The sequence below is a fragment of the Petaurus breviceps genome, unplaced genomic scaffold, assembly GCF_028583685.1.
Source record: "Petaurus breviceps papuanus isolate PSGF00001 unplaced genomic scaffold, PetGlider_PUasm1.0 103, whole genome shotgun sequence".
NCBI classification, from domain to species: Eukaryota; Metazoa; Chordata; class Mammalia; order Diprotodontia; family Petauridae; genus Petaurus; species Petaurus breviceps.
In genome coordinates this window covers 7,049,758-7,060,103 of record NW_027185588.1, presented here as the reverse complement: position 1 = coordinate 7,060,103, position 10,346 = coordinate 7,049,758, and the positions used below count along the sequence as shown (strand labels likewise).

At 54.2% G+C, this 10,346-nt stretch overlaps 1 protein-coding gene across 2 annotated transcripts in view; it reads right to left on the bottom strand.

Moving 5' to 3' along the window:
- Positions 1-1,985: 1,985 nt before the first annotated feature.
- The window catches only part of ARRDC2 (arrestin domain containing 2), a 24,506-nt gene continuing 16,145 nt past the window's right edge, over positions 1,986-10,346 (bottom strand). Inside the window, exons 1-8 of one of the 2 annotated variants that reach the window (XM_069105707.1) lie at positions 9,360-9,745; positions 8,995-9,061; positions 8,459-8,606; positions 7,413-7,515; positions 6,692-6,948; positions 3,956-4,118; positions 3,466-3,617; positions 1,986-2,982 (exon numbers count right to left, since the gene is read on the bottom strand). In XM_069105707.1, coding sequence (XP_068961808.1) covers positions 2,929-2,982; positions 3,466-3,617; positions 3,956-4,118; positions 6,692-6,948; positions 7,413-7,515; positions 8,459-8,606; positions 8,995-9,061; positions 9,360-9,627 — 1,212 coding nt within the window. In that variant the 5' untranslated portion in view covers positions 9,628-9,745 and the 3' untranslated portion in view covers positions 1,986-2,928. Of the gene's footprint in view, positions 2,983-3,465; positions 3,618-3,955; positions 4,119-6,691; positions 6,949-7,412; positions 7,516-8,458; positions 8,607-8,994; positions 9,062-9,359; positions 9,746-10,346 lie in introns of those variants that run through there. The other variant, XM_069105756.1, reaches the window with a different exon arrangement.

Here is a 10,346-nt window from a genome sequence, read left to right as displayed (position 1 = left end):
GGAATCCCTGATTCCTGATGTCAGATCTCATATTTACCCTACAATGCCCTAGGGAGGTGGTGGAGGGGCATGTGTGGGGGGAATACACTCACCCTCAAGTTAGATTGAACCCTATAGAACAGCAGGTGTTTCAGAGACAATCCCGGGTCTTTAAAAATCCCAAGATTCCATGCTTTAGAGGTGGCTGGGATTGTAGGAATCATTAAGACCCTTATCCTTGGGCCTCCGTTGCCCTACCTCCCTCATGGGGATAGAATGTGGTAAAGCTTCCAGATCTGCAGAAGAGCCAACAATGGTCATTTCCTTTGTGGTGGGGAGATGCTGGGGGGCCAGGGTTCCTGGGGTGCTGGTACAGGCTGAACCAGGCATCTTCCCCTTGCTGCACTCCCACCAGAGGCTAACAGTGGCTGTCTGGTACCCAAACTGGTCCAACTTTGTGTCCCAGGAACAGCTGGGCAGGCACTTCCTGTGAACAGACAGGCCTTGTTCCTCCAAGAAGCTGGCCCTGAACTCTACTGAGAAAGCCTGGGGGGAGCGGGGTGGGGGGCGGGGGGGGCACAGAGAAAACCTCTGTCAGGGATCAGGTCCCTGTCCTACTTTCCCCTGGTAGGATGTAGACACTGACATCCAGAAACCTAGAGGCCTAGTCAGAGGCTGTGAATAATCTGGCTCCCTTGGGGAGGGGAGGGCAAGAGCAGAGCATTTCTATTAAAAGCAGGAAAGAAAGTCAGAGGTGGAGATCCACCTCAGAACACAGAATGTCAACACTGGAAGGGACCTTTGGACTTGGCTTTCAGAGAAAGGAGGGGCAGAAGAGATCATTTAGAGTTTGTTTGTTTTTAACCAGAGGGGAAACAGAGGCTCCTCAGAAAGGGGGAGTAACCTGTCCAAGGTCACACAGTAAATCACCAGCAGGATCTAGTCCAAAATCCAGGCTTCCCATCTCTCAGATCAGAGCACTTTTCTATTCTTGTAAGGGCAGAAGGAGACACCCATCCCTTGTCTACAGATCCTGAGTAAGACAGTGGGCAAGAAGGCCAAATAATCCTTTTAATCTAATCCACATTTATTAATTCTGGCTCCCTGGTTCCTCTGAGGAGGAATCCCAGCACTGAAAAGCCTCAAGGGGCAGTGGGAAGGGAGCAGGACTCACGGAGCAGGCTCTGGAAACTGACTGGCTGTGTGACCTCTGGGAATTCACATAACCTCTCTGAATCCTTTCATTCTGCATCAGAATCTCTCAAGGGGTCGTTGCTAGGGAAGGGATTTGTAGAAAGATGAAGGAATTGAACAGATTTTGTCTGGTTGCTAAATAAGCCTGTGGTCCATGGGTGCGATGGACCGTGTGCCTTCAGAAACAAGGACTGAGAAAAATTGAGAATTCTGATTTGTTTGGGAAGATTTAAATGGAAGCAGTAAGGGGAGACAAAAGCAGAGAGAAAAACAACATTGGAAATAACAGTATCTGCCTGTGTGGTAATCGTGACAGGACCTGGTCCTGAAGAGAAGCATCTTGTGCCTTTGTTTGCAGAGGTGGGGGGCTATGGGAACAGAATATGGCATATGCTCTGAAAACCAACAGATGGCTCCAGTAGGGAGACTGAACTGCCTCTATTCCTTTTTTGGCTATTTTGGGAAAAGATGGTCATGTCAGAGCAAAAAAAATTTGTAATTTAACAAAAAAAATCCACCTCTAAATGGATGAACTCTGCGCACACTGAAACATGCTTCTTTTGCTTTTTTAATTTTTGCATGATTTCACATGGATAATGGGTATGGTACTGCTTGGCCTCTCACTGAATGGGGGAGGAGCTGGAGGGACAATTTGGAAGTAAAAAAAAAAAGGATTTTTAAAACAACAACAACAAAAAAAACCGGCCTTCAGCCTACTCCAAATCCTATTATCTTAGGGGATTTTAAAAAGGTTAACTATTATTCAGGTTCAGTTGTTTCAGGGATGAAACAGAAAAAAACCAACATCCATCTCAGTAGAAAGCACAGTATTCACTTTTATTTCATTATTTTCAAACAAAAACCTGTACAAAAAGAGGAGCCTCCCCGAATGGGCTTTGATCTCATCAAAACCACAGTGCAGATGAGTGTGTTTGCAGTCAAGGCTCATGAAAGGTCTGGGGTGGGCACTGTGGTGGGCTCTGGAAGGGGAAGGCCCGGGTGGGGAGCATCTGTGGATCAGAGCCCCTTTGGTCCCTCCCAACTTTAGCACCAGCTTCAGAGGGGGCATCCAGCCCATGGTCACACTCACTTTTAGCACCCATGGACCATCTCTCATAAAGCCCTGCCTCCTCATTCACTCCTAACTCTATCCCTCTGCCCCAGGCCCAGCTTGTAGGGCCAGCCCTTGCTGTCTTGGCCCAGACTCCATGACCAAGCCCAGCATTCTCAGGTGTCTAGATGGGAAAGGATCACCTTCTTCCGGTTGAAAATGAGGCAGGTAAGAGCCCTGGCCTGGGGATGAGAGGGCCCCAGCTTCTAATGGTGGCTTTACTGCATGTGGGCAAGGGGCAACTTTGGCAAAGTCAAGGCTTCTTTTAGAGCCCCACTGAGGGGCTTCATCTCTGCCATTTTCAAAGAAGGCACAGGGGTAGAAACATTCCCAATTCCAAGTCAAAAGGAGAAATTCAGAATTGTCTCCAGAAAAAACAAAATGGCCCTGTCAGGGACCATCCTCACCCAAAAGCAACTTGGGGCTGGAGAAAAGCGGGGACCTGGCAGCTGAGTCCTAAAGTGATGGTGAGCAGACTCTCCATCCCCCTGCCATGGCCAGCAAAGCCCCAAGAGCATGCTCCAGCTGCCTACTCTCCCACAGGGCGGGATCAGTGGGGCTCCTTGGCCTCACTCCAGCTGGGAAGCCTTTTATTGGATCCCAGGAGCTGGTTCTGGTCAGAATCAAGCCACTGCCTCTGGGCCTCAACATGTCATGCATCGCCGACGAATGGTCTGCAAGGGAGGATTTGGATCTACCTGCAAGGGAAGCAAGAGTCAGGAGTGGCCTGGGAGCTGCTGGGGACCCTGAGGGAGGGACTGCCTCCCCGCCCACCCACTCCCTCCCCAAGGGAGTGCACTTTCCCACCCCCTCCCCCAACAGCCCAAACCACTTCTGGCTGAGGCCATAGCCTCAGTGCACAATGAGATATGCTTCTGGACCTGGCCAAGGTGGGAATCTGTTTTGCTAGGATTTTGTTTCTATTTTTCTTTCTCCAATGGGTAGAAGAAAGTGGGAGATAAAATAAGATTTAAAAAAATTTGATTAAAAAACCCTACCCACTTCTACATGGAAAGGCAGGTCCAGGTGTAAGGGATGTCTTGGGAGGCAGGAAGGGAGGAAAAATGACCCTGCCCTAGTTCTGACACCCCTTCATTTAGGGACTGTCAGTGAATGGAGTCCAGTGAAAGGAAATTTCCCAAAGAAAACCCTCCCAAAGCCAAGAGAAGCTACTCACTGACCTCAGAGTACAGGGGAGGTGGACGGTAGCGGAACTCCTGGATATAAGCGAAGAAGGGGCCCTCTGGGGCCTGGCTGCTTCCGGCCTCCTGGGGTGGTGGTGACAGGCCTGGGCCCGTCTCCTCAGACACCACTTCAGAGTATTCTGGGGGAGCTGAAACAGCATAGGCAGGCAGTGAGGGAAGGGGAGCCTCTCAGCTTGAGTCCCACCTCTGCCCCCCTTCAACCCTGGCACTGTCCTCCCCACACTGCTCTCAGTAGAGGAGTGGAGGGCATGAGCTAACAGAGATGTATGGAGGGATCTTGGGGGCCTGGGCCTCGGTCCCTGCCCTTATTCTCTCTCTTGTCTTTCATTTTAACAGGAGGGAAAATGTGGGCACAAAAGCGAGAGGCCCCCGTGAGTCCCTCTGGATCTCAGTTTGCCCACAGCTCAGGGCACTAGCCAGGATGATCGCTGAAGGTCCGCTGCCTAGTGTGGGCTCAAAGGCTCACCTTCAGGCTGCTGGGAGATGGCCATATGCAGCCAGTCCAGGTTGACACTATACTGGCTACCCACACTGGACGTCCGGCTGCCAAATGGATGCAGGGGGATGGTTCCAATGACAAGTGGCAGCTCCAGGAGCAACTTGGATGTGCCTGGGATGTCCACACAGACCTGGGATGGAGACAAGGAGCAGAGGTGTTGGGAGCAAGGAAGGAGGATGGGAAGGCCCACTGACTGGGAGGTGAATTCCGTACCCGTACCCCCACCCCCCTCCAGGCACCAAACAGAGCTGAAAGTGAGCACCCTGAGGGCAGAGGACAAAGACTGCTTTGTCTCTGTAGCTCTAAGATGCCTCACAATACCTGGTATTACTGTGTCTTTGGACCAGACTCTCCAGGTGAGGAAACTCCCTTTACCAATGCAGACTGCATTTGCTCAGTGCCTTCTGGTCTTAAGAGTTAAGAGTTTCTTAGGGCACTGAGAGCTCCTGTGAAGTGCCCAGAGTCCTGTGTCAGAGTCAACACCTGTCCCTGGGGCTTCCTTCCCCAATTGGAGGCTACCACTCTAACCATTAGACCTCACTGCCACTGATACGAAAGACATGTAGCAACAATTATTTCTGTAGCCTGGTAACCTGGTTCTTTCACAACAACTCCCAGAGACAGTCAGGGCAGGTCGTATTATCTCTATTTTTCATATGAGGGAGCTGAGACTCAGAAGGGAAGGGCCTCGGGCCTCGCCCAAGGACATACAGCTTGGGCTGGGATGAAAACCCAGGTCTCCTGATCCTCTCCAGGGCTCTTTCCCCAAGACATGATGATCTCTCCACACCCTTCTGCTCTTCTCTCCCAGGGGCACTCAGGGTCAGAGAGCCCCAGGTTGGGAGCAGGAGACCTGGGTTCTAGTCTTAGCTCTGCTCCCTGTCAGGCATGGACTCTGGAAGTAATTTTCCCTTTCTGGGCCTCAATTTCCTCATCTGTCAAATGGGATGAACCCCTGCCCAGCCTCCCTACCTATATTGTGAGGGCCTATCAGTGTCAGTCCCTTCCTCTTCATGTTACCTGAGGGCAGGGACCAGGATTTCCCCTCTCCTCTCCCTCCCCCCTGTCTAGGAGGATTGGAATTCAGGGCCCAGGCTGGACCATGCATCAACACTGGTGCTGCCTATCAATATTTTTTAGAGATCAGCAACACCTCACCCTCCGCTAAGAGCAACTAATGTATGTGCAGTACTTCAAGGATAACATTGGCACCACAGCCCTGGGAGATGGGTGTACAATGCGGCCCTTCCCCTTTCTCCCTTCAGGGACCAGCTCAGGCTCCACTTCCTCCCTGAAGTCCTCCTAGAGCAATCAGCAGGAAGCTATTAGGGCCTTCCTTAAACTTCTCCTAGTCCTCTGGATGCAGGTAGGGCATAAGCGAGGCCCCATTGCCCAAGCCCGCATTCTCCAGGAGGACCTGGGGGGGCAGAACGGGGCCCCTCAGAAGGCACTTGTTCAAACAAGATCACTTGGCCTGGGGCTGGGGCCCAGGAGTGTTTGGAGCCTTCCGCCTCAAGGGCTGTGCCCCCCACAGGACACAGGGGCCTGCCTGTAGCAGCAGAGGCCAGCGCCCCACCCCACAGTGGACTCTAGAGCCAGAGCCTTCCCTGACAGGGACCTACCACCCTGTCCTACATCACCTATATCAGGCCTGCACAGTCTTTGACTTGCCAAAGGATCTCGGCAGCCACTCAGAAGCTGAGGGGAAAATGTCCGCTCTACTTCTCGTGGGTTTTGGTGTGCCTGCGGGTCACAGATAGTGCAAGCCTGGCCTAGAGCCTCAGAACAAGGGGTTTCCAGGTATCCACAAGTCGACCCTGTCCCTGGGCAGCAACTCCTCCTATTGAGCACATGCTCTGGAATCTGAGGCCTTGAGTTCAAATCCTGCTTCTGAGGCTCATTACAGACCTTGATGCTTCTTAAACTGTGGGGCGTGACCCCATGGGGGGAAAAGGCAGCCCTGCTCTAGATCAGCATTCCTCTGTGCTTAGAGGAGGCTCGGCTGAAGGCACTCATTACTGCTAGGAAGGCCACTCCGTTGTGGGATAGCTCTGATGGGGCGGCTGGGTGGCACAGTGGACAGTGTGCCAGGCCTGGAGTCAGGAAGACTCATCAGGCTGTGTGGCCCTGGGCAAAGCACTTCACCCTGTCTGCCTCAGTTTCCTCATCTGTTAAAATGAGCTGGAGAAGGAAATGGCAAACCAGTCCAGTGTCTTTTTCAAAAAGACCCCAAATGGGGTGAAGAAGAGTCAGGTGTGGCTGAACAAGTAATTACCAGGCAGTTCTTCCCGAACTCAAGCCTCAATCTGCCCCTGTCACTCCCACCCATTACTCCTGGGTGCCAAGCAGAACCAGGCTTCTCTAAGACAGCCCTGAAAATTTTCGAGGACAGTGAGTGAGGACAGCCCCACAGCCCCCTCCCTTCTCAGCTAAACATCCTTAGTTATCTCAACTGACCCCACAGTAAATTCCAGCAAAATGCTTCCTGAATGCTGTGGAAATGAACCAAATGGCAAGAGGCAGGCACCTCTAACTGCCAGAGGCTTTAAGAGCTGGGAGAGACCTTAGGTCAACCAGGACATTTTATAAATGGGGAAACTGAGGATCAGAGCAGAAGGCACTTAGCTAGACCAGGGTCAGCTGGCCCCATCTCTGCCACTCCTGCCCCCACCCCCATCCATACCACCCTGCTGAGGGCCCTACCTTGAGAGAATAATCCACGTGGAGAATTCGGCACTGCAGGATGGAGGGGCCCACTGGAGGAATCTTCAGCGCCCGCCCCTGCCACAGCTCCCGCTTCCCTGCGGCGACGGGCTCCCCCACAATGCTTGCTACCACCGATCTCTTCTCCTTCCGGGCCCCACGGGCCACAAAGGTCTGGGTCTGGATGATGGCAGCCTTGGGCACAACTGGCCGGCTAGTGCCATTGTCTATCTCGGCAAAGACGGGGATGACTTCTCCTGGGGGGAAAGAATGGTCAAGGTGAGACTGGTTCAGTAGTTAGGCTCATGATAATGGAATGAGCCTTCCAAAATGTGACTCAATCCCAGACCAGACCCAAGGTGCGTGTCCCTGATTAAGTCACTGAATGCTGTTAAAATCAGGGGGTTTAAATCTCCAAGGTTCCTTCCAGCTGTAAATCAATGACCCCAAGGAGGAGAATGGGAATCTGGCAAGGCCCTGGGCCAAATCAGAGCCAGAGATGGGGACAAAGATAAGTGCTCAGTACTCTCCCCATGGTCCCTTCCTTTTGGGGACCACACCTAGCCACACATAAGAGCACCCACACCAAAGACTTAGTCTAGAAGAACGGCCTGCTCAGCTGGTGTCTCTGGTCCCCTTGGCAGATGGTTAAGATAAAAGACAAAGAGCAGCCTCCTTTGCCCCCCCCGCAAGTGAAGTGAGCACACAGTGCCCCAGTTACCTGGGGTATAGCCTTTCCTATCAATCTTGGCTGTAATGGAAACTGGGCCTCGATTGCAGTACCAGGCCCTGGCCATCTTCTCTTTCACACCTGCCTGAGGCGCCTGTGAAAGAAACCCCAGAAAGCAAAAATAAGCAAGAGCTTATTCACACCGAGGCCACACCTGTCCAACAGGAAGGGCCAGAGCGGGCACACACAGCCTCACTGCCTTTCTTTTCTCATTCCACTGAACTCTGGTTGGTGAAGTGGCAGCCACTGTGCTGGGAGCTGGGGCACAGATCCAAGTGGAACTGAGCCTACCTGCAAGGGGCTTACACTCTACTGGGCAGAAACAGTGAGAGAGCCTGAGCTCTTCCAAGGAAAGCTCTGCAGCCCCAGCCCCTGCTTAAGAAATGTCTCTTATTGATCAATGGGCCCAGAGCTGAGCCTGTCTGTGAGGCATGAGGAACTCCCAGTGCAGAAACTCCCTCTGGCCCTTCTAGCTCCAGAAAGCTGCCTGGGGCACTGACAGTTGAAATGAATGGTCCAGAGTTAGCCAGTCAGTATGGATCAGGGCTGAGGCTTCCTGGCTTTGAGGCTGCCTTTCTAGCCATGCTCCATAAACCTTCCACAAATTTGTTTTTTCAAAGTCCTGCTCTGTGACTCACTGGCTGCGGAGACCACAAGCAAGCTCCCTTCCCTCTCCCTGACTCTGGTTTGAGTGTATAGGACAAGATTTCCTCCCAGATCAGTCTATGATCTATTCCTTCACTTCATCCCGTGAGGCAGAGATATGATCACCCTTTTAGCAGGTGAGGAAACTGAGGCCACAGAGTGGGAGATTTTGCTCAGGGTCCTACAGTGAGTTCCTGCTATCTCCTCCCAGCACAATCCATACTCAAAGATTTTCTTTTAATGGAGCTTGCTGGCATAGTGTGGGGCACCTGGGGTATGCAAAGTTAAGGCCAAGGACCTGGACTGGATGGACTCCCTAGACTAGTTCCCAAAGATGGCACTGGAAGAGGGGTGGGTGCTAGCCTCAGCTATGTGCTTGTCCACTGACATACCAGTAGGGCAGGAGTGTTGATGTCGATGGGCTCGATCACTGTGAAGTCTTTTCTGGCCCGTTTGGCTGTGCCCCAGGGTCTATGGAGCTTGGCTTTCACACAGTATCGAACACTCCCATGCTTCCCTTCAAATGAGGTCACCAAAGTCCTAGCCAGCAGAGAAGAGAGGCAGGTAAGAATCTGGGGGTGGGAGGCACTGGAAAAAACTCCCCAACTCTATCTATACTTGGTTTCTTAGGAAGGGCTGAGCATGAATGTACACGTGGGGTCTTGGGGAAGAGATCAGGTAGCAGGAGAAAAAGGAAACAAAAGGAAAGAGACACACAAAGGATATAGAGAGGAAAAGACAGAGAGAAAAAGGGGTGGTGAGGGGACAGACCCAGACAAAATGAGAGAGAGGGAAGAGGGGAGCACGGGAGAGGTGAGGACACTAGGTAGTACCACCCACAGAAGCCCAGGATATTTTTAATGTCCAAGTAACAGGTTGGGGCGTCAGTCCCCGGGGCCCATGAAGAGTGCCCTGCTCAGACACTTACGTGGGCAACTGGAAGCTGAAGGGGAACTCGTGCCTTCCCGGCTGTAAGGTAGTAGTGTCCCCTGAGTCTGAAAGGCGGAAGAAATTGAGTGGGGGTGCGGTGAGGTTGGTGAGGGGGGCGGGACAGGAGAATAGCAGGGCAGGCTACGGGACCGTAATTAGGATCGACTCTTCCCCCAGACAAGAATAAAACCGGCCCAGGAGCGGTCCTCTCCGTCTGCCAGGATCTTCTTCATCCCCATTCCAGGGGAGGGGAGTGCAGAGGCTGCTGGGGTGGGTGGTCACAGCCGCCGCTCCGGTGCCCTCCAGGGCGCCCCACCCCCATCCCCGGGGTTCTGGGCGCCAGCTCCGGTGGGGGGGCCGTACCTGGGGCCAGCAGCGTGTCGCGGTGGTTGACCAGCTCCACCTGCTCGCTGTAGCTCTGTGTGTAGGCGGTGCTGGAGCCGGCGCTGCGGGACTCGGTCCAGTGCACCCGGGCGCAGCCCAGGGCGCGGAGGTGCAGGGCTCCCACACGCGCCGCAGCTGCCAGCTCCAGCAGCACCGTCCCGGACACGGCCTGGCCGCCGCTGAAGGCGGGCTCGGGCTCGGGCCCGTCCAGCAAGACGGCGAAGCGCTTCACCTTGTCGAAGATCATCACCGGTACGTGAGATGAGCTAGCGGGGCGGCGGCCGGAGCACGTAAGCTTCCGCTACCACAGGCTCCCTCAGAGGAGGTTCTACTTCCCAAGAGCGCCTGCAGCAGCTTTTATAAGGCGAGGGGCGGGCCCACAAGTGGCCTCCGGCCAATCGCGGGGCCGCGCCGCGAGCCCCTGAGGAGGCGCGGCCAATGGCGCGGCGGCGAAGGTGTGGCTAACGGCGGGGCGCGGCGGCGGAGAAAAACAAACACGTGGGAGAGCCGGCCCTGGACCCCCCGCCCAGGTGGTGGGCCCGGGTTACGCGGCCGGAATCGGAAGCCTCTCGGTTCGGTTCCGGGGAGCCTCGAGTCTCACCCCACCACCCGAGGATCCCAAGCCTCCCGGGGCCTCGCAGCCATCTCCACACCACGGGACCAGGTGCCTCTTTGGGCCCCCTCCTGCCCCTCCTTAGCTCGAGGGAGCGGTCCGGCCAAAGTCCAGCCGGCCGAGCGCCCCCTCCCCCTCTGCTATAAAGAGCCGAAATTACAGCTCCCTTAAGGAGCGGAGGGCTCCAAGAAACAGCCCGCACTCCGCACCCGCACCCCGCCCAATAACGATTCCAATGGATCGTTTTAAAGTCGGCCGAGCCCCTTAGGACACGTCTCGCCTCTCTAGACCCTCCCAACCGTCCTCTCAGGCGGGGTCTGTCCCCGTTTTACTGAGAGAACGCAGAAACTCCG